Source organism: Cherax quadricarinatus, chromosome 56 (genome assembly GCF_038502225.1).
Source record: "Cherax quadricarinatus isolate ZL_2023a chromosome 56, ASM3850222v1, whole genome shotgun sequence".
Lineage (NCBI taxonomy): Eukaryota > Metazoa > Arthropoda > Malacostraca > Decapoda > Parastacidae > Cherax > Cherax quadricarinatus.
In genome coordinates, this window is record NC_091347.1 from 27,875,494 (window position 1) to 27,900,231 (window position 24,738).

The following is a 24,738-nucleotide window of genomic DNA, read 5'->3' on the forward strand; positions in this document are numbered from 1 at the left end:
ACCCTCGCTGCTACGCAAATTGGACTCTTTTGAGCTACTAGTGGTGGACTTGGACACTGCCTCAAACTTTGAGTGCGCCGAGTTGGCTTGGGTGCGTAACCCTTGCCCCAGATCATGGCCGCTCAGCTCCTCTCGCAGAGCTGAAAAAAAAAAAAAAATTGCACATTACAATGCTAATCTTAAAGAAAAGTAGAAAATTAAAAAATGCTTACTAAATAACATGTAAAATAAAATTCACAAAAGGAACATGGTATTAAAAAACCAAGTGCAAGCAGCTACAGAATGGTAAAACAAGTGCAGCCTCTCCTCACTTAACAATGGGGTTCTGTTTCTAAGAGAAGGTCGGTAAACGAATCGGTCATTAAGTGAGGAGCAAACTGTAGTGGGTTTGTGTCAACCTTCTTTAGATTTTTTTTAATGTCACCTTTGCACTATTTATAACATTTTTACTATATTTTTAAATGTTTATACAGTAGTATACTGTAATAAATAGGATAGATTAAATCAGCTCTAATATACATTACTTAGGTTTGCATAATGGGTGGAGAGTTGATTATAAGTTCGAGTGGTTGGTAAACAAGCATGTCGCTAAGTGAGGAGAGGCTGTAAAACAAAACCTTGATATACTGGACTTTTTGACTGACATAAAACACCTTGGTTAAAAATTTTATCACATAATCTTGCATTGATATAAATTACAATGGCAAATTAATATAAGTAGAAACTCTTTTAAACTGAAGTTAAAAAACATATAGAAAATAATGGCCAAAATCCACTTGGTAAATTGTACTTTAAATTTGTTATTTTCAGTGTTTATTGCAAAACATCTGTAAACTGTGTGAATAGTTAACTATGTTAACTATATGTTAACTATGAATACCTTTAATAAGTAACAAATACAGTATCAGTGATTTTTGAATGACTTTCATTTAATGATTTTTTAGAAACTAACCATGAAAGTTATCTTGTCATAACTTAGAACATGATTTATATACATGCTGATATACTGTACACATATAGCATATAATTCTGTACAAAATAACATGCAAGAAATTCAACAAGTGAGACCTACACTTCAGCATAAACAATATTTAAGACTACCATTCATGAGCTAAATGGAAAAAAACACACACGAATATACAGTAATTAATGACCACATACAGCATCTAGCAACACCCCAACATATACTTAATCCATTCGAGCTAGTACTAAAGTCTAAGTAATATTTCCCATAAGAAATATTGTAAATCCAATTAATCCGTTCCAGACCCACAAAAATATTCTCAAAATACATTTTTTTAAAGAATAACTATAGTTTTACATACACACAACACAGATAAATATATATATTACTTAAATTAGTAATACAAAAGATAAATTAACATTTAAATAAACATTTAAAATAACATTTACTTACCTTTATTGAAGACTGTGGCTGGCATTGGGAAGATAGGGAGGAGGAGTGAGGGAGCACTTACTGTTTGGAAAGGGAATCCCCTTTCATAAAGACTTTAGGCAACATTATCTGGGGTTACTTCCCTTCTTTGTCTTTTAATGTCACCAGGCCCAGCTTGAGAGTCACTGGACCCGTCTCACAAAATAACTGTCCACAGTCCTCTGTCTCTGGCACCTCTTCAAGATTTCCCTAAAATGGGACATGGTTCTGTCACTGAACTTGTTGCAGAGATGGCTTGTTTCAGCTTGGTCAGGGTGATATTTTTCAGCAAATGCTTGCACCATATTCCACACTGCACAAATTTCCTTAATCTGTGAAGAAGGCACCTCATCCACTCCCTCTTCCTCCTCCTCTGAAGCAAGTTCCTCAGCTGTGGTCTGATGCTGTTCCAAATGAAGCTCTTGCAGCTCTTCAGTGCTTAGCTCTTCCCTGTGGCCATCCACCAACTCTTCCACATCCTTGCCACTCATCTCTAACCCCATGGACTTCCCCAATGCCACAATACCTTCCACAACAGGCAGAGGGTCAGCAGGGTCAGGGTCAGCCTCAAACCCTTCAAAATCCCTCTTTTGGACACAATCTGGCCACAATTGTCACCAACCAGAGTTCAAGGTCCTGGAAGTCACTCCCTCCCAAGCCTTAGCTTGTGCTACTAGGTCAGTTGCCGTGTTCCTTCCTTAAGTGAATGTGACCTGACCTGACTAGGTTGTGGTATTGGCTTAAGCCGGTAAGGGACTTGGACCTGCCTTGCATGGGCCAGTAGGCCTGCTGCAGTGTTCCTTCTTTCTTATGTTCTTATCTATAAGGCTTATGCAGTTGTAGATATTGAAGTGATTCCTCCAGAACTCTCTTAGGGTCAACTGAGTGTCTGAGGTTACATCAAAGCACTATTGAAACACTGTTTTGGTGTAGAATTTTTTGAAGTTAGAAATGACCTGCTTGTCCATGGGCTGGAGGAGAGGAGTGGTGTTAGAGGCAAGAATTTCACTGTGATGAAACTGAATTCCCTAGACAATAGTCTACCAAGTTTGGAAGATGTGCAGGAGCATTGTCCAGTAACAGGAGGCACTTGAGTGGCAAATTATTTTCCAGTAGGTATTTTTTCACACTGGGGCCAAACTCTTCATGGACCCACTCTTTGAAAATTTGCCTTGTGACCCATGCCTTATTATTAGCTTTCCACAACACACACAATCTATTCTTGATGACATTGTTTTTCTTGAACACTCAGGGATTTTCCGAGTGATACACCAGTAAAGGCTTCACTTTAAAATCCCCACTAGCATTAGCACAGAACAAGACAGTTAGCTTATTTTTCATAGGCTTGTGTCCTGGCAGTGCCTTTTTCTCCTGCATTATATAGGTCCTCTTTGGCATTTTCTTCCAAAAGAGGCCTGTTTCGTCGCAAATGAACACTTGTTGGGGTTTGAATTTTTCAGTCTCTATGTACTCCTTGAATTCACGCACATATTTTTCAGCTGCCAATTTGTCAGAACTGGCAGCCTCACCATGCCTTACAATACTGTGTATGCCACTACACTTCTTAAATCTGTCAAACCAGCCTCTGCTGGCCTTAACGTCACCAACAGCAGCACTCATTCCAGGCAGTTTCTTTGAGATCGTCATGCAACTGCCTTGCCTTTTAACAAATGATCGACTCCAAAACACTAACACCCGGTCTCTGTTTATTGCCGATCCAAACCAGCAACAACTTCTTAATATCTTCGTCTATTTTTGGTTAGCATATCAACAACTTTTGCAACATCAGCTTCCTTGATTTCTTTTCTCTTCATCAAGATACAAGCAATTGTTGATTTGCTTCTGCAATATATCCTGGCAAGCTCCACAAGTCGCACACCACTCTCGTATTTTTGTACTATCTCCTTCACTTCTATGGTGCTTCTCACTTTCTTTACCACAGGGGTGCCACTAGCAAGTTTCTTTGGGCCCATGGTAGCTTATTTCACAGTCGCAATTAATAAACAAGCACCAAATACAATGAATTAATGGTAAAATGTTTGAATGAGCAGGCAGGTTAGTGTTCACTCAAGCATAAACAAAGCCAGACTGGCTCACGACGCCTGCACAGGGGACGTGGGTAGGCGTGGGCAGGCAGACAAGTCTGGTACGTGGTACTAAACACAGGGCACAGTACGAAACTTGGTACAAAATTGAGCCAAAAAAAGCGGTCTAAACTCGAAGCGTACGATACTCAGGGCATACGAAACTCGGGGTTCCACTGTACCATCCTCCAACATCACCGAAAATTTAGCTTCACTTACCTTTCTTTTCGGCCATGAGCGTCTTAAGGCGCATTCTAATTCGTCTACGGTCCTCATATTCATCACAGGAGTCAAGCTGCAACAGAAGAAAAAAGCGTTTAAAGAGTCACTTAAGAACTAACAGGGAAGGTAGATATGGGAACTACTTAACATACCCAACATAATTAGTCTATGATATCTACACACAATTCCTAGTCATGTGTCATAATTCATTAAAGCTTTAACAATGTACATAAATGCAAATGATAAACCAAACCTGATCAAAAGAAGGAAACTCAACCTATATTATCGTGACTTATATCCTGGGAAGAATATAAAGTCATAATAATGTTGCTGGAACAATTTACCTTTGATGGCCCATAAGAGATGGAAACATCCTCTCCATAATGTGGGCTAATTATCAGATCTTATGTTCTCTGTTTGTTGCCACTCTAACTCCATGAGAATCAGCCTCTTCACTGTGAGGCTGATATGTTTCACTGATATTAATGTAAACAGAACTAACTAAATTTACAATGCTTTTAGATACGTTATTCAAAAATTGAATTCCATAATTCAGTACAATATATTTTTCACATGTATACAACCCATAATATTTCAGATTACGTACAAGGTTTCTGGCACTAGTGTATCAGTATCTTACTTTTGCCAGATGACCTTTATGAACTCTCATACACTAACAGCAACACAATCAATCACATCTCTCAAATGTGATATCAGAACATATAATAAACAATATTGTACTTTTAAGGTTTATTTTTAAATTTAAAATGGTGACCAACAGTACTACATGTAAAAGAGGGAGGGAGAGAGAAACTCACTTGTACAAAGACTTCATGCCAGTCAACTGTCATCTATAATAGTGTACACCTCATGTGCAACCACGGTGGTCTACTCATCAAGACTAGTATACATGTACTCCCTTTTTTTGGCATGTTATTATTTTGTAACTCCCATCTCCATTACTTAACTACTGTACCTCCACCATTATGTGCTGCTACTAGCTTCAGTAAACAGCACTATACCTCTACACATCAATTGAAACCATCTCTGGTAAGTATACATATACTGTATTTTTTAATTTAATAATTGAAAAAATAAAGGAAATTAAACATCATTCTGGTTGGCATCTCAAGTTATAACACAGCTTCTATGAAAAAAATATAATTAGCTTAATGTATTTTTGTTTAACAAGTCTTTTGTCCAGTCTTTGTGTCATTAGTCAACAGTTGTTGGTTGCAAAATACATATCCAAACCTAAGGACCTCAGTGAAAATAAGTCATAGCTTTCTTGGGTAAATGTTTCGGTCCGACTTGGACCGAAACGTCGTCGTAAGATCCTCTCTTCTATGTGCGGGTTATTTGTGTATTGTTCCAGTCACGGTATTGTGCCCTTTTTTGTCATTTCTTGGGTCATTCTGGGTTATCATTAAGAACATAAGAATAGAGAACACTGCAGCAGGCCTACTGACCCATACTAGGTAGGTTCTTCTCAAATCCAACTATTCCCACCCCAAGAACGTAATTGTCTTCCTTACTTCACAGGTGCATAACACATTCATAATATATATGCATCACCCCACATTAGGCCAACCTGTAAGAACTGAATAATTGTTACAGATATGTCACAAGGGATAGACTTAAGACAATACAGCGGACCCCCGGTTCGCAATGCTATCGGTATCCGATAAATCCGGTAACCAATGCATTATATCGCAGAAAATTTGCCTCGCTTCCCGATACAAAACCTGGTATGCGATGTGGTTCGTACGAGACGTGCCCATGTATGGCCTGAACTGCCCCGTGTGTGCCAGTGTTTACAAGCCAGCCAGTGTGTGCGCATCTAAGGATACATTTGGTACATTCCATATTATCCATATTATCACTGTTTTTGGTGCCTGTTTTTGCAAAATAAGTCACCATGGGCCCCAAGAAAGCTCCCAGTGCCAACCCTTCAAGACCAAGGGTGCTAATGACTGTTGAAATGAAGAAAGAGATAATTGCAAAGCACGAAAGTGGAGTGCGTGTGTCGGAGCCGGTCAGGTTGTATAGTAAACCCCAATCAACTATCTCTACTATAGTGAGCAAGAAAACGGCAATCAAGGAAGCTGTTCTTGCAAAAGGTGCAACTGTGATTACGAAACAGCGACCGCAAGTGTTAGAAAATGTTGAGAGACTGTTGTTGGTGTGGATAAATGAAAAACAGATAGCAGGAGATAGCATCTCTCAAGCAATCATTTGTGAAAAGGCTAGGCAGTTGCATGACGATTTGGTAAAAAAATTGCCTGCAACTAGTGGTGATGTGAGTGAATTTAAGGCCAGCAAAGGTTGGTTTGAAAGATTTAAGAATCGTAGTGGCATACATAGTGTGATTAGGTATGGTGAGGCTGCCAGTTATGTTATGCGACAGAGGTCCAGTGACTCTCAAGCTGGAACTAGTGGCATTAAAAGAAGGGAAGTAACCCCGGAAAAGGACTTGCTACCTCAAGTCCTAATGGAGGGGGATTCCCCTTCTAAATGCTAACACCATCCACACTCTCCCCTCCTCCCATCCCATCAATCATCACCAGATCTTTATTAAAGGTAAGTGTCAATTATTCTTTCGTTATTTATTGTTATTGTTGTTATTGTAATTACTATTCTATTACATTAAACTTAATATTTCAAGTGGTAAAAGTTTTTTTTTCATACTTTTGGGTGTCTTGCACGGATTAATTTGATTTCCATTATTTCTTATGGGGAAAATTGATTCGCTTTCCGATATTTTTGGTTTACGATGAGCTCTCAGGAACGGATTAGTATCGCGAACTGTGGGTCCACTGTAATTTGCATTTCTACATTTTACTGACACTGTCCCATCCCTTATAAAAACTTAATGTGAGAGTAGCCTTTTCTTATGATACTGCAATACTTTACTGTAAGCAGGCAGTTTATAAGAAGTAAGCTTATTTGGTTGAAACAAAAATTCAATATAAGAGTTCTCATTATAACGTTGGTAGAATTACCGACATCAGTGCAACTAATGTGACATTTTACTGTGGCAATGTTTTGCTCTTTAGGAGCTTTGTCAAGCCCTTACAACCTGACAAAGCTCCTAGAGAACAAAATGTTGTCACAATAATATGTCACATTAGTTGTACTGTACTTGTGTCCTTTTACCTAACATAAGAGTTCTCATTCCTAAAATTTTTCCTTCCCAATTAATGAGACCTGGTCCAAGACCAGGCCACAGTGGTGATGATCCTCTCAACCATTAATAGATATACATTTGGAGACTTACTCCTTTTAAAAGCTGCAATCAATGTTATGTAGGCTGACAGGAGCAGTAGTTAAAATTTCTATGGAGCAAATTCTATCATATGTACTTGGATGAGGCTTTTTGAGTTGTTAATAATTGTCTCCTGCAGCAAAATCCTGTACTACATTGAGTTTTGATTTATCTCACAAAAAGCATCAGTAAGGTATACAAACAATTACAACCGAAGCAATAATTACTTCAGTATTCAAGAGGTAGCGAAAAAGTTTTCCGGAGGAATGTGACCTCATGAGGCAGTTGTTTACTGTGTAATAATTAACCTAAGTGATCATGATCATTTTCTTTACCCTTGCCAGTCTCTCTTAAGATGTAATATTAAGTGAAAGATCTTCCTACTTTCCTGTCATGAAAATTTCCCCCACATAAGGGTTGAGAAATATTTGCTGAGTCTTGTATCAACTAGGTTATATTAAGTGATAGTGTAACTCATGTCTCAAACTGTGGATCAGCTGAAATACTGTACAGTACACAAATGAGGAAATATCAACCAATTCTTTTTAAATGCAATGGTCAAAACTGCTTGGTACCTGACTTTGAGAGAGAATACACTAATGTATGCATAAAAACAATGTAATAAGGCCACATGTACATGCAAAGTATGAGGGGATGCAGAAGACAGAGCTGGGAACTGTGGGGAAGTGGTGGGTGCTGGAGCTGTTGCTTATGTCGTCCCACTGGCATTTGTTGGAGACCAGCCACCACATCCCTCTCCTCTCTCTCTCTCTATCCAAGGTCCCCTATATTCCACACCCTCACCCACCTGCTCCAACAGACATACACATCTGCCCCCTCTACGAAACCCTACTCCACACTTTTTCTACCACAATCTACTCCACACCTTTCTCACAACCACAACCACACTTATTACACCCAACCTGCACACCCCTAGTCCAACATCTGCTACCCCCTATTCACCTATCACCCTGCCCACACACACACACACACTCACACATGCATGCACACACTCACTATGAGGTTTGTATCAGTAGATGCTGTTATGGATTACATCCCATGGAAGGAAGCTCCCTAAGAACCCCAGCGAATATAAGGCACATTGAGACAAAAAGTAAACTTTTAGAAATTGACTGTAACAGTGTGAAAATCAAAGAGATTCAACAGTAAGACAAAACTAAATCATAACTGTAGCTGTGTAGATCATGGTGGTAACTAGGCTAGACTTTACAGCAAATAGTACATGTATAATGGATCAGTGGTTTCTAAACTGTGGCATTTGGATGTACTAATTCCAAAATAATGGAATTATATTTAAAATTTTTTTTATGATTTAAAATACATTTGACATATATTGATTGGGAATATCATTTAAAATGAATTAATAAATAATTTTAAATACATTTAGATAAATGAGCGCATGCTTGTTTTGAAACTTTTACACAAATAACCCACACATAGGAGAGAGGAGCTTACAACACGCAGAAAGTGAAGCTGATTCTTATAACACCTGGAAGCAATAAAAGCAACCTCATAAGAACGAAAGAAGGATTTAAAAGAAAAAAGAACTTTAAAAAAGTTGGAAAGAATAAGATGCTTACCTGTGCCTTTTTGTTATTTATGGACCCAGTAGGTAAGCGTCTTATACTTTCTGACTTTTTTAATGTTCTTCCTTCTTTTAAATCCCTCTTTTGTTCTTTTGAGGCTGCTCTTATTGCTTCCAGGCGTCGTAAGAATCAGCTTTGCCTTCTATGTGCTGTAAGCTCCTCTCTCCTATGTGTGGGTTATGTGTGTATTGCTCCAGTCACGGTATTGTGCCTTTTTATTATTTTTTAAACATTTATCTTGCATGATTCACTGGGCTTCAGATCTTGACAGTATCGGTAAAAACATGTCTGTTCCTCCTTTCATTTTTCTCTCATGACATATTATAAAAATATAAAACAAAGAAATCAATTGGGATGCATTTGCAAACCTGCTTAATGAGGTGATTTGTGTTGAACTTGATATATGCTGTTTAGTGTGCAAGAGGAAGTCAGTTTACCAGATATATTCATGGCAGGAAGGTGTACTGTGCTAAATGCTACTCTCATGAATTAGTGTCAATGTTATGATTGTTGTCATGTGTTCACAGATGTTATTGTGGGACCTCTCAGTTCTTTTCTTTTATATTCACTATAAATGAAGCCAGAGTAAAGAAACAGATCAGAAGTCTCCATATACAGTGGACCCCCGCATAACGATCACCTCCGAATGCGACCAATTATGTAAGTGTATTAATGTAAGTGCGTTTGTGTGTGTATGTTTGGGGATCTGAAATGGACTAATCTACTTCACAATATTCCTTATGCGAACAAATTCGGTCAGTACTGGCACCTGAACATACTTCTGGAGTGAAAAAATATCGTTAACCGGGGGTCCACTGTATTGATCAACGCACATAAGAGATACCATTTAAAATACGTATATTTATGTACGTAAAACTGACATCTGGTTAAAAACATACATACTAGCAAGAAAAACAATACTGCTAGAGGATGGATTCCAAGAAAGATGTGTCAAACTGTCCTGAAGTGATACCAATTTGCTGACTTTGTGATGAAATGCAAATCTTTTGTTAATGTAATTCTTATTATTATTTTGAACTATCATTCATATTCATAAGTCCAGTAAATGGAAGAAAGTCCCTTGGATTAAAAGCAAAAATGCAATACAGTAATTATTTTGCAAGTACAGCACCACTTTACCAGCAACAAATCGTCTAGCACCTCTTTTAGTTCACACAAAAGAGTCACTAGCACGAGGTGAATTTCAAGCAGACTAATCTTAATGCTTAAAAGACTACTTAGAAACTAGACATGGGTTATTAAGTAGTTTTTAAATGTATAAACTAGGTTAGGCACAACCTAAATCTAATTCAAAACTTCAATTAAGAAACACTAGTTTAGAAGTTAAATTGAAAAGACACTCTTGTTATCTGAGAAACATAAATATCCTGAAAATAGTTAAGGTTTCTCCTCATCCAGTTTAAAAATGTCCTAAATTTGCAATTTTTTTCTTTTACATTTTCTTTTCTCATATATATTTTACTTAAAACTCTCTACAGTCTTAGAAGAAAAACATTATATTTTTATTTTTTTAATAAAATACAATTAGATAAAATTACTTAACTGGCAAACTGGCACTCATACAGCCCAAAATCAATACGAAATACTCTCAGCATTTAGGGTTCAAAGCCGATCAGAAGAGACATTCTTAAGTTATTACATGGGAAACACTTTATTAAATAAAATAGGCAAATTGAAATTTACAAAGCTCAATATGCGTACCAAACTTTCTTTTATAAAGCCCACCAACTGTGAAAGTTTGAAGCTTATTAGTCAAGATATTCTTTCATAAATGATCTAAATCCAACAATTCCAATTTCAGTAAAATTTCAATATTGCACCTACTCACACTAAACTTGTGGGGCATCATCCTTCTTATAGAATGAATCATTATTAATATCTTTGACGCTGATCTGAAGAACCATCCTTTAGCTACCAAATATAAATGAATGTCACTATTTATTTTTTTTTTATTATCACACTGGCCGATTCCCACCAAGGCAGGGTGGCCCGAAAAAGAAAAACTTTCACCATCATTCACTCCATCAGTCTTGCCAGAAGGGTGCTTTACACTACAGTTTTTAAACTGCAACATTAACACCCCTCCTTCAGAGTGCAGGCACTGTACTTCCCATCTCCAGGACTCAAGTCCAGCCTGCCGGTTTCCCTGAACCCCTTCATAAATGTTACTTTGCTCACACTCCAACAGCACGTCAAGTATTAAAAACCATTTGTCTCCATTCACTCCTATCAAACACGCTCACGCATGCCTGCTGGAAGTCCAAGCCCCTCGCACACAAAACCTCCTTTACCCCCTCCCTCCAACCTTCCCTAGGCCGACCCATACCCCGCCTTCCTTCCACTACAGACTGATACACTCTTGAAGTCACTCTGTTTCACTCCATTCTCTCTACATGTCCGAACCACCTCAACAACCCTTCCTCAGCCCTCTGGACAACAGTTTTGGTAATCCTGCACCTCCTCCTAACTTCCAAACTATGAATTCTCTGCATTATATTCACACCACACATTGCCCTCAGACATGACATCTCCACTGCCTCCAGCCTTCTCCTTGCTGCAACATTCATCACCCATGCTTCACACCCATATAAGAGCGTTGGTAAAACTATATTCTCATACATTCCCCTCTTTGCCTCCAAGGACAAAGTTCTTTGTCTCCACAGACTCCTAAGTGCACCACTCACCCTTTTCCCCTCATCAATTCTATGATTCACCTCATCTTTCATAGACCCATCCGCTGACACGTCCACTCCCAAGTATCTGAATACATTCACCTCCTCCATACTCTCTCCCTCCAATCTGATATCCAATCTTTCATCACCTAATCTTTTTGTTATCCTCATAACCTTACTCTTTCCTGTATTCACTTTTAATTTTCTTCTTTTGCACACCCTACCAAATTCATCCACTAATCTCTGCAACTTCTCTTCAGAATCTCCCAAGAGCACTGTGTCATCAGCAAAGAGCAACTGTGACAACTCCCACTTTATGTGTGATTCTTTATCTTTTAACTCCACACCTCTTGCCAAGACCCTCGCATTTACTTCTCTTACAACCCCATCTATAAATATATTAAACAACCACGGTGACATCACACATCCTTGTCTAAGGCCTACTTTTACTGGGAAATAATTTCCCTCTTTCCTACATACTCTAACTTGAGCCTCACTATCCTCATAAAAACTCTTCACTGCTTTCAGTAACCTACCTCCTACACCATACACCTGCAACATCTGCCACATTGCCCACCTATCCACCCTGTCATACGCCTTTTCCAAATCCATAAATGCCACAAAGACCTCTTTAGCCTTATCTAAATACTGTTCACTTATATGTTTCACTGTAAACACCTGGTCCACACACCCCCTACCTTTCCTAAAGCCTCCTTGTTCATCTGCTATCCTATTCTCCGTCTTACTCTTAATTCTTTCAATAATAACTCTACCATACACTTTACCAGGTATACTCAACAGACTTATCCCCCTATAATTTTTGCACTCTCTTCTGTCCCCTTTGCCTTTATACAAAGGAACTATGCATGCTCTCTGCCAATCCCTAGGTACCTTACCCTCTTCCATACATTTATTAAATAATTGCACCAACCACTCCAAAACTATATCCCCACCTGCTTTTAACATTTCTATCTTTATCCCATCAATCCCGGCTGCCTTACCCCCTTTCATTTTACCTACTGCCTCACGAACTTCCCCCACACTCACAACTGGCTCTTCCTCACTCCTACAAGATGTTATTCCTCCTTGCTCTATATACGAAATCACAGCTTCCCTATCTTCATCAACATTTAACAATTCCTCAAAATATTCCCTCCATCTTCCCAATACCTCTAACTCTCCATTTAATAACTCTCCTCTCCTATTTTTAACTGACAAATCCATTTGTTCTCTAGGCTTCCTTAACTTGTTAATCTCACTCCAAAACTTTTTCTTATTTTCAACAAAATTTGTTGATAACATCTCACCCACTCTCTCATTTGCTCTCTTTTTACATTGCTTCACCACTCTCTTAACCTCTCTCTTTTTTCTCCATATACTCTTCCCTCTTTGCATCACTTCTACTTTGTAAAAACTTCTCATATGCTAACTTTTTCTCCCTTACTACTCTCTTTACATCATCATTCCACCAATCGCTCCTCTTCCCTCCCGCACCCACTTTCCTGTAACCACAAACTTCTGCTGAACACTAACACTACATTTTTAAACCTACCCCATACCTCTTCGACCCCATTTCCTATGCTCTCATTTGCCCATCTATCCTCCAATAGCTGTTTATATCTTACCCTAACTGCCTCCTCTTTTAGTTTATAAACCTTCACCTCTCTCTTCCCTGATGCTTCTATTCTCCTTGTATCCCATCTACCTTTTACTCTCAGTGTAGCTACAACTAGAAAGTGATCTGATATATCTGTGGCCCCTCTATAAACATGTACATCCTGAAGTCTACTCAATAGTCTTTTATCTACCAATACATAATCCAACAAACTACTGTCATTTCGCCCTACATCATATCTTGTATACTTATTTATCCTCTTTTTCTTAAAATATGTATTACCTATAACTAAACCCCTTTCTATACAAAGTTCAATCAAAGGGCTCCCATTATCATTTACACCTGGCACCCCAAACTTACCTACCACACCCTCTCTAAAAGTTTCTCCTACTTTAGCATTCAGATCCCCTACCACAATTACTCTCTCACTTGGTTCAAAGGCTCCTATACATTCACTTAACATCTCCCAAAATCTCTCTCTCTCCTCTATTTGTTCACTAAAAAAAAAAAAATGGTTATAACTCTGACCATAATTTTTAAAGGAGTGGAGAGGTAAGCCAGCAGAAGGCCTCAGTCAGATGACCAAAGGCTCCAACTGCGGGTCATCATCTAAGACCTGCATCAGAAAACACTTCCTGTTTCTTGACAAACCTTACCTAACCTAGCCTTGTTCAATAAAATTTCCAAATTGAGACTTATGCCACTAAATAATAATGAATTTTGCATTTAGGAAACCACACCAATGGTGAGAATTTGAAGGTGATGAGATGAGTCATTCTCCAGTCATGGCACAGATTACAATGACTCCAAATTATCTAACTATTTTACTACTGTATATACAAATTTGTTGGCACACAAACCAAACTTAATGGTACTATTCGATAGGAATAATATTTGTCAGGAAACAGGACAAGTGCTTCCTAACGCGAGTCTTAGTCATATGATTACCAGCAGCTGGAGCTGGCCTACCAGTCCACCCTCTTTTAAAAACATTGGTTATGATTATAACCATTAGAGTCCAGCTGTAAGATGCAGCAGCTGTTAAATATGGAAGCCATTCTGATGAGGTAAACTGAAATTTATTTAACTTCACTGAAGAGGAATACAAATTTTACATTATTTTATACATAAACTTGTTAAATCTGCTCCACAGCACTTAGAATTTCACTCTCTGCCATCGTCGAATTAGAAAGCAATTTTTTTTTTCATGTTTTGGAAGTTACTGAAGCCATCCCAGGATAAATAAGTTTATTTTTTTAAGGCACATGTACACATTAGTACAATTATCATGCATAGTAACATGTGTGTAAATTACCCAGGATAACCCCAAAAAAAAGTCAAAGTGACTTATTTCCAATGGGGTGTTGAGATTTGATTCAACAACTTTGGTCATGTACGGCTGCGTGTACATGTTAATTGTTCCAAGAATCTGACTAGTTACATACACAAGACTTGAAATGTTGAAGCCAACTGATAAGATTTAGATTTTGTCACCTACGTTACTAGTTTATTGTGCACCCCATATCCATTCTGTGGACGGTAGCACAAGAGTACGTGGATACACAAAAAGCCTAGGAACTAGGCCCCCAAAAGGGTTAACATGAGTACATTTGGATTTAGATCTACAGTTCGCTTATCTGTTACAAGCAAATTTAGGAAATCTGCTTAATATATCTTATGAGAGAAAGAAAAATACGAAAATTTGAAAGAAAAAAAAAAAGTTCGGGCAAGTACTTAAAGTTCCCCATCAATGATGGGGGACCTAACATGTTAGAGAACATGGGTGTTAACACTGTATTCTCATTATATTGAGAGGTGGTGATGGAGGCACAGGAGCAGCAGAGTGCCAAGTATGGCAGACACATGGCACTGGGGCAGCAAGCACATGGGGGGCCTGGCACCTCTCTCAACACCTCACTTCTTACTACCAATATAACACAACATATAAGACTCAGACTTGTCTTCCTTCACAGTCACTGCCACTACATCTGTCTACCTTTACAGTCACCACTACTATACCTATCTACCTTCACAGTCACCACCAGTACACCTGTCTACCTTCACAGTCACCACCACCACTACACCTGTCTATCTTCACAGTCACAACCACTACACCTGTCTACCTTCAGTCACCACCATTACACCTGTTTACCTTCACAGTCACCACCATCACAAATCCTGTGTCACAAACCTTCTGGAGTTTTATGACAAAGTAACAGAAGCAAGACACAAGAGAGAGGGGTGGGTTGATTGTATTTTCTTGGACTGCAAGAAGGCCTTCGACACAGTTCCTCAAAAGAGATTAGTGCAGAAGCTAGAGGATCAGGCATGTATAACAGGAAAGGCACTGCAATGGATCAGAGAATACCTGACAGGGAGGCAACAACGAGTCATGGTACGTGATGAGATATCACAGTGGGTGCCTGTGACGAGTGGGGTCAAATGGGGGTCAGTCCTAGGACCAGTGCTATTTTTGGTATATGTGAATGGCATGATGGAAGGGATAGACTCACAAGTATCCCTGTTTGCAGATGATGGGAAGTTAATGAGGAGAATTAAATCAGATGAGGATCAGGCAGAACTACAAAGAGACCTGGACAGGCTGGACACGTAGTCCAGCAACTGGCTCCTTGAATTTAATCCCGCCAAATGCAAAGTCGTGAAGATCGGGGAAGGGCAAAGAAGACCACAAACAAAGTATAGGCTAGGTGGCCAAATACTGCAAACCTCGTTCAAGGAGAAAGATCTTGGGGTGCGTGTAAAACCTAGCACATCTCCGGAAGCACACATCAACCAGATCACTGATGCAGCATACGGATGCCTGGCACACCTGAGAATAGAGTTCCGATACCTTAGTAAGGAATCATTCAAGACACTGTACACTGTGTATGTCAGGCTCATACTGGAGTATGCAGCACCAGTTTGGAACCCACACCTGGTCAAGCACATCAAGAAATTAGAGAAAGCGCAAAGATTTGCAACAAGGCTACTTCCAGAGCTAAGGGGAATGTTCTAAGAAGAAAGGTTAAGGGAAATCAGCCTGACGACACTGGAGGACAGGAGGGTTAGGGGAGACATGATAACTACATACAAAATACTGTGAGGAATAGATAAGGTAGACAGAGACAGGATGTTCCATAGAGGGGACACAGAAACAAGGGGTTACAATTGGAAGTTGAAGACTCAGATGAGTTAAAGGGATGTTTGGAAATATTTCTTCAGTCGTAGAGTTGTCAGGAAGTGGAATAGTCTAGCAAGTGATGCAGTGGAGGCAGGAACCATACATAGCTTTAAGACGAGGTATGATAAAGCTCATGGAGTAGGGAGGGAGAGAGAGGACCTAGCAGCGATCAGTGAAGTGGCAGGGCCAGGAGCTGTGTCTCGAGCCCTGCAACTACAATTAGGTGAGTACCTGTCTACCTTCACAGTCACCACCACTACACCTGTCTACCTTCTCATCCACCACGACTACACCTGTCTACCCTCTCATCCACCACCACTACACCTGTCTACCCTTTCGTCCACCACCACTGCACTTGTCTACCTTCTCATCCACCACCACTGCATCCATCTACCTTCACAGTCACCACCACCAGTACATCTGTCTACCTTCAGTCACCACCACCACCACTACACCTGTCTACCTTCACAGTCATCGGCACTACACCTGTCTACTTTCACAGTCACCAGAACAACACCTGTCTACCTTCACAGTCACCACTACTATACCTTTCTACCTTCTCATCCACCACCACTACACCTGTCTACCCTCTCATCCACCACCACTGCACCTGTATACCTTCTCATCCACCACCACTGCACCCGTCTACCTTCAGTCACCACACTGCATATAATTCTCCAACACCTGTCTACCTACCCAATCCATACCTACCTGTCCATATTATTATTATTATTATAATCATGGGGATGCGCTAAACCCGTAGGATTATACAGTGCCTGTAGGGGAGGGGGAGGGAATGGAAGGTATTCAGGCTTAATTCAGGGAACTGGAGCACAGATCCAATTCCCTAGATCAAGAGTCCCTCATCAGCGTCAAGGAACCTCCCTTCAGGGGTATCTGTCCATAGTTATTTACTGCGGCCCTGCCCTTCCATGTGTAGGTACCTGACATGCAGAGTAAACATGGAGGGGAGAGAGAGATATATACCAACAAGTGTACACGAGGGAGTTTGGCAGGCCAGGGGTGAAGGAGCATTTAGGAGTCAAGGAAGGATAAAGACAAGGAAGAATGAAGGGTAAAAATAAACAGGTACCCTGAAGCAAGATGCAGGTATATTTTTTTTTGTTGAATGTTGAATGGGTGTTAATGTTGCAGTTTAAAAACTATAGTGTAAAGCACCCTTCTGGCAAGACAGTGATGGAGTGAATGATGGTGAAAGTTTTTCTTTTTCGGGCCACCCTGCCTTGGTGGGAATCGGCCAGTGTGATAATATATATATATATATAGGTAGTAGGTTGGTAGACAGCAACCACCCAGGGAAGTACTACCGTCCTGCCAGATGACTGTGAAACAAAAACCTGTAACTGTTTTGCATGATGGTAGGATTGCTGGTTTCTTTTTCTGTCTCATAAACACGCTAAGATAACAGGGATATCTTGCTACTCCTACTTACACTTTGGTCACACTTCACAGACACGCACATGCATATATATATATACATACATCTAGGTTTTTCTCCTTTTTCTAAATAGCTCTTGTTCTTTTTTATTTCTTCTATTGTCCATGGGGAAGTGGAAAAGAATCTTTCCTCCGTAAGCCATGCGTGTCGTATGAGGCGACTAAAATGCCGGGAGCAATGGGCTAGTAACCCCTTCTCCTGTATACAATTACTAAAAAAGAGAAGAAGAAAAACTTTATAAAACTGGGTTGCTTAAATGTGCGTGGATGTAGTGCGGATGACAAGAAACAGATGATTGCTGATGTTATGAATGAAAAGAAGTTGGATGTCCTGGCCCTAAGCGAAACAAAGCTGAAGGGGGTAGGAGAGTTTCAGTGGGGGGAAATAAATGGGATTAAATCTGGAGTATCTGAGAGAGTTAGAGCAAAGGAAGGGGTAGCAGTAATGTTAAATGATCAGTTATGGAAGGAGAAAAGAGAATATGAATGTGTAAATTCAAGAATTATGTGGATTAAAGTAAAGGTTGGATGCGAGAAGTGGGTCATAATAAGCGTGTATGCACCTGGAGAAGAGAGGAATGCAGAGGAGAGAGAGAGATTTTGGGAGATGTTAAGTGAATGTATAGGAGCCTTTGAACCAAGTGAGAGAGTAATTGTGGTAGGGGACTTGAATGCTAAAGTAGGAGAAACTTTTAGAGAGGGTGTGGTAGGTAAGTTTGGGGTGCCAGGTGTAAATGATAATGGGAGCCCTTTGATTGAACTTTGTATAGAAAGGGGTTTAGTTATAGGTAATACATATTTTAAGAAAAAGAGGATAAATAAGTATACACGATATGATGTAGGGCGAAATGACAGTAGTTTGTTGGATTATGTATTGGTAGATAAAAGACTGTTGAGTAGACTTCAGGATGTACATGTTTATAGAGGGGCCACAGATATATCAGATCACTTTCTAGTTGTAGCTACACTGAGAGTAAAAGGTAGATGGGATACAAGGAGAATAGAAGCATCAGGGAAGAGAGAGGTGAAGGTTTATAAACTAAAAGAGGAGGCAGTTAGGGTAAGATATAAACAGCTATTGGAGGATAGATGGGCTAATGAGAGCATAGGCAATGGGGTCGAAGAGGTATGGGGTAGGTTTAAAAATGTAGTGTTAGAGTGTTCAGCAGAAGTTTGTGGTTACAGGAAAGTGGGTGCAGGAGGGAAGAGGAGCGATTGGTGGAATGATGATGTAAAGAGAGTAGTAAGGGAGAAAAAGTTAGCATATGAGAAGTTTTTACAAAGTAGAAGTGATGCAAGGAGGGAAGAGTATATGGAGAAAAAGAGAGAAGTTAAGAGAGTGGTGAAGCAATGTAAAAAGAGAGCAAATGAGAGAGTGGGTGAGATGTTATCAACAAATTTTGTTGAAAATAAGAAAAAGTTTTGGAGTGAGATTAACAAGTTAAGAAAGCCTAGAGAACAAATGGATTTGTCAGTTAAAAATAGGAGAGGAGAGTTATTAAATGGAGAGTTAGAGGTATTGGGAAGATGGAAGGAATATTTTGAGGAATTGTTAAATGTTGATGAAGATAGGGAAGCTGTGATTTCGTGTATAGGGCAAGGAGGAATAACATCTTGTAGGAGTGAGGAAGAGCCAGTTGTGAGTGTGGGGGAAGTTCGTGAGGCAGTAGGTAAAATGAAAGGGGGTAAGGCAGCCGGGATTGATGGGATAAAGATAGAAATGTTAAAAGCAGGTGGGGATATAGTTTTGGAGTGGTTGGTGCAATTATTTAATAAATGTATGGAAGAAGGTAAGGTACCTAGGGATTGGCAGAGAGCATGCATAGTTCCTTTGTATAAAGGCAAAGGGGATAAAAGAGAGTGCAAAAATTATAGGGGGATAAGTCTGTTGAGTGTACCTGGTAAAGTGTATGGTAGAGTTATAATTGAAAGAATTAAGAGTAAGACGGAGAATAGGATAGCAGATGAACAAGGAGGCTTTAGGAAAGGTAGGGGGTGTGTGGACCAGGTGTTTACAGTGAAACATATAAGTGAACAGTATTTAGATAAGGCTAAAGAGGTCTTTGTGGCATTTATGGATTTGGAAAAGGCGTATGACAGGGTGGATAGGGGGGCAATGTGGCAGATGTTGCAAGTGTATGGTGTAGGAGGTAGGTTACTGAAAGCAGTGAAGAGTTTTTACGAGGATAGTGAGGCTCAAGTTAGAGTATGTAGGAAAGAGGGAAATTTTTTCCCAGTAAAAGTAGGCCTTAGACAAGGATGTGTGATGTCACCGTGGTTGTTTAATATATTTATAGATGGGGTTGTAAGAGAAGTAAATGCGAGGGTCTTGGCAAGAGGCGTGGAGTTAAAAGATAAAGAATCACACACAAAGTGGGAGTTGTCACAGCTGCTCTTTGCTGATGACACTGTGCTCTTGGGAGATTCTGAAGAGAAGTTGCAGAGATTGGTGGATGAATTTGGTAGGGTGTGCAAAAGAAGAAAATTAAAGGTGAATACAGGAAAGAGTAAGGTTATGAGGATAACAAAAAGATTAGGTGATGAAAGATTGAATATCAGATTGGAGGGAGAGAGTATGGAGGAGGTGAACGTATTCAGATATTTGGGAGTGGACGTGTCAGCAGATGGGTCTATGAAAGATGAGGTGAATCATAGAATTGATGAGGGAAAAAGAGTGAGTGGTGCACTTAGGAGTCTGTGGAGACAAAGAACTTTGTCCTTGGAGGCAAAGAGGGGAATGTATGAGAGTATAGTTTTACCAACGCTCTTATATGGGTGTGAAGCGTGGGTGATGAATGTTGCAGCGAGGAGAAGGCTGGAGGCAGTGGAGATGTCATGTCTGAGGGCAATGTGTGGTGTGAATATAATGCAGAGAATTCGTAGTTTGGAAGTTAGGAGGAGGTGCGGGATTACCAAAACTGTTGTCCAGAGGGCTGAGGAAGGGTTGTTGAGGTGGTTCGGACATGTAGAGAGAATGGAGCGAAACAGAATGACTTCAAGAGTGTATCAGTCTGTAGTGGAAGGAAGGCGGGGTAGGGGTCGGCCTAGGAAGGGTTGGAGGGAGGGGGTAAAGGAGGTTTTGTGTGCGAGGGGCTTGGACTTCCAGCAGGCATGCGTGAGCGTGTTTGATAGGAGTGAATGGAGACAAATGGTTTTTAATACTTGACGTGCTGTTGGAGTGTGAGCAAAGTAACATTTATGAAGGGATTCAGGGAAACCGGCAGGCCGGACTTGAGTCCTGGAGATGGGAAGTATAGTGCCTGCACTCTGAAGGAGGGGTGTTAATGTTGCAGTTTAAAAACTGTAGTGTAAAGCACCCTTCTGGCAAGACAGTGATGGAGTGAATGATGGTGAAAGTTTTTCTTTTTCGGGCCACCCTGCCTTGGTGGGAATCGGCCGGTGTGATAATAAAATAAAAAATATATATATATATATATATATATATATATATATATATATATAATATAAATATATATACATATATATATATATATATAAATATATATATCTGTCATTTCAGCAGAGCCTTCAACACAGGAGGGATGTGGGTGGCCTTACTGTTATGTACAAGGCCAATATTGTCAAAGTACCACACTTGGATCCACTTCGAGGACAGCGTGAAGCAAGCTTCTATACCACAAGACGGGCAGAAAGCAGCAATTTTATTCTGGCTGTACCCTTCATATGAGATCATTTATCCCCAGGATGACTCGAGTATGGAACACATTCATACAGCATTATGATGCCAACGAGATAAAGTCAGTTGATCAAATGAAAATACTGGCTCACAAATGGCTCCAATTTCATCCTGTTCCCTACTTGTATGTCTCATAACAATAAAAATGCTTTCAAATGAGCTGATGTAGGTAACAGCTCTTAGCTTGCCAATAAAGTTAGGAATCCTTAACCTGTAAATAGCTTGTCAATAAAGCTAGGGATCCTTAACCTAACCTTGTCAAACCCTGTGTAAAAAGAGAGAGAGAGAGAGAGAGAGAGAGAGAGAGAGAGTGTGTAAAAGTAGTAATGGTAGTCATACTTGTTCACCATAAAACTAAAATACTTTTTAACATTTAAAATGGGAAGCAGAACATGCAATATATGAGGGCCACCATACACCTCCCAATACCCCTTAACTCTATACACACAAACACGTCATGTACCCTTCCCTACGCCCATTCACCAACTACAGATATGCTTGCCGTATACACCTTCCTTCAGACTTATATGTAGACATATATGCACATACATACAGGCCTACACAATATACAAATCATATATACATGCTTGAAGGTAATATACCTGTATATAGCTATTAACCGTGTCCGTATTTAATATAAACTTGCATATAACCATTAACCGCATGAACACAAGAGGAGACACCATAAGAAAGCCGGAGATGGATGATGATGATCCAATCACTGCCACGACACATTTGGGAAAAAAATACAGGGATTAATGTAAACTGTCAGCATATATACAGTGAGAGATAATCACCTCTTGGTGTATATATCCTAGAAAGGTTAGAGTAGGACAGTGGTGAAAAAGATGTGGATAATGAGGAAGAGAGACGTCAGGGAGTAGAGTTCCCACTAGTTTATGACATTATAACTTACCAATACTGTCCATAAACACGTCTAATGGAAGCTTAAAACATTATTCAGATTCTTGAACCCTTAAACACAAGTACTTAATTTGCTTTACATTACCTTCCCTTAATGTGCATTAAGATTTGATGCATGTATGTGTGTGTGTGTGTGTACTCACCTAGTTGTACTCACCTAGTTGAGGTTGCAGGGGTCGAGTCCAAGCTCCTGGCCCCGCCTCTTCACTGGTCGCTACTAGGTCACTCTCCCTGAACCATGAGCTTTATCGTACCTCTGCTTAAAGCTATGTATGGATCCTGCCTCCACTACATCGCTTCCCAAACTATTCCACTTCCTGACTACTCTGTGGCTGAAGAAATACTTTCTAACATCCCTTTGATTCATCTGTGTCTTCAGCTTCCAACTGTGTCCCCTTGTTGCTGTGTCCAGTCTGGAACATCCTGTCTTTGTCCACCTTGTCACCTTGTGTGTGTGTGTGTGTGTGTGTGTGTGTGTGTGTGTGTGTGTATTTTTATTATTATTTTTTTTATTATCACACTGGCCGATTCCCACCAAGGCAGGGTGGCCCGAAAAAGAAAAACTTTCACCATCATTCACTCCATCACTGTCTTGCCAGAAGGGTGCTTTACACTACAGTTTTTAAACTGCAACATTAACACCCCTCCTTCAGAGTGCAGGCACTGTACTTCCCATCTCCAGGACTCAAGTCCGGCCTGCCGGTTTCCCTGAATCCCTTCATAAATGTTACTTTGCTCACACTCCAACAGCACGTCAAGTATTAAAAACCATTTGTCTCCATTCACTCCTATCAAACACGCTCACGCATGCCTGCTGGAAGTCCAAGCCCCTCGCACACAAAACCTCCTTTACCCCCTCCCTCCAACCTTTCCTAGGCCGACCCCTACCCCGCCTTCCTTCCACTACAGACTGATACACTCTTGAAGTCATTCTGTTTCGCTCCATTCTCTCTACATGTCCGAACCACCTCAACAACCCTTCCTCAGCCCTGTGGACAACAGTTTTGGTAATCCCGCACCTCCTCCTAACTTCCAAACTACGAATTCTCTGCATTATATTCACACCACACATTGCCCTCAGACATGACATCTCCACTGCCTCCAGCCTTCTCCTCGCTGCAACATTCATCACCCATGCTTCACACCCATATAAGAGCGTTGGTAAAACTATACTCTCATACATTCCCCTCTTTGCCTCCAAGGACAAAGTTCTTTGTCTCCACAGACTCCTAAGTGCATATATGCATATATATATATATATATATATATATATATATATATATATATATATATATATATATATATATATATATATATATATATATATATATATTACTAGGTTAGAAGCAGAAGTAGGGTGATATTTCAAAAGCCTGGTAAATCTGAAGTATTCAGAACTTTTAGTGTGTTTTTGAACACTTGCTGTAAACAATTCAACTCGAGAAGGTGAAGAGGAGAGTAGCGAGCGCGAAGGGCGCACCTTCATATATGGTTTTGTTTACCAGTGAAGGGCTGCTGGTCTGGCACGGGGCGCCGCCCCCCACAACCATGTAAACATGCGTATTACAACACCCCAGGTGTAGGCTGCTGAAAGATAGTACACACTGTGTATCATTATCCTTAAATCGTCTTACAAGAGTATCGGTGAAGCAGGAGTCCTGACTACATGACCGTAACCAATATGGTATATATATATATATATATATATATATATATATATATATATATATATATATATATATATATATATATATATATATATACACACACACACACACACACACAGACAGGCCGTACACGAAGGACCTATCAGACCCACGTGGGGCCAGGGAAAAGACGATGAGCACACTAAGATCAAGCGACAGGTCCGAAGAAAATGAAGGTTTGTTATATGCAGAGGTTCTAACAGCCAACTGCAGTAGCAAGGGACAGCTGGCCAGGAAAGACAGTCCACTAAGAATAGATGTTTCAGATATGACAGGGACTGAAGGCAAGAACATGTCAATGGAAGGAAACAAAATGCCTCAGAGGAAGCAGATGGAGACTCAGTGGGAGGAGGAAAGGGCGAGGTCAGTTTTTGTGTACGGGCTCCAAGAAGCCAAGGGGGCCAACTTTGAAGAAATAAAACAGGAGGAGAAAAAAATGATTGAAGGCATCATGAAAACAATAGGGGAGGGCAATATGACCCAGGTGACAAATTTTCAGAGAATTGGGTGGTTTGCGAGTGGAAGGATACGGCCTGTCAGAGTAACTTTCAAGGAGGAATCAGTTCGAATCAGGATTCTGCAAGAGAAAGCAAGACTGAGAGACAAAGAGGGGTACCAGAGAGTATACCTCGACCGCGACAGAACACAAGAAGAAAGGACTACACTGAAAGAGAGGGTACAGAGACGCAAGGAGGAACGAGAAGCAATGAAAATGAGCAGGACCCAGACACAGGAGGAAGGGCAAACACACCCCACAGAATCTCCCACCAAAAGACCCCACCCGCGACATTCCCAACACAACTGAGCAACCTATACTCCAACCCACTCACTGTTCCCTCTGCCACCAACCC

The 24,738-nt window shown here is 40.2% G+C and overlaps 1 protein-coding gene across 12 annotated transcripts in view; it reads right to left on the reverse strand.

Moving 5' to 3' along the window:
• The window catches only part of LOC128700714 (titin), a 333,838-nt gene that overhangs the window by 28,460 nt on the left and 280,640 nt on the right, over positions 1 to 24,738 (reverse strand). For all 12 annotated transcript variants that reach the window (XM_070097261.1, XM_070097260.1, XM_070097253.1 and 9 more), the window contains 2 exons: positions 3,739 to 3,814; positions 3 to 140 (listed from right to left, as the gene is read on the reverse strand). In XM_070097261.1, the coding sequence (XP_069953362.1) occupies positions 3 to 140; positions 3,739 to 3,814 (214 nt within the window). The remainder of the gene's footprint in view (positions 1 to 2; positions 141 to 3,738; positions 3,815 to 24,738) is intronic.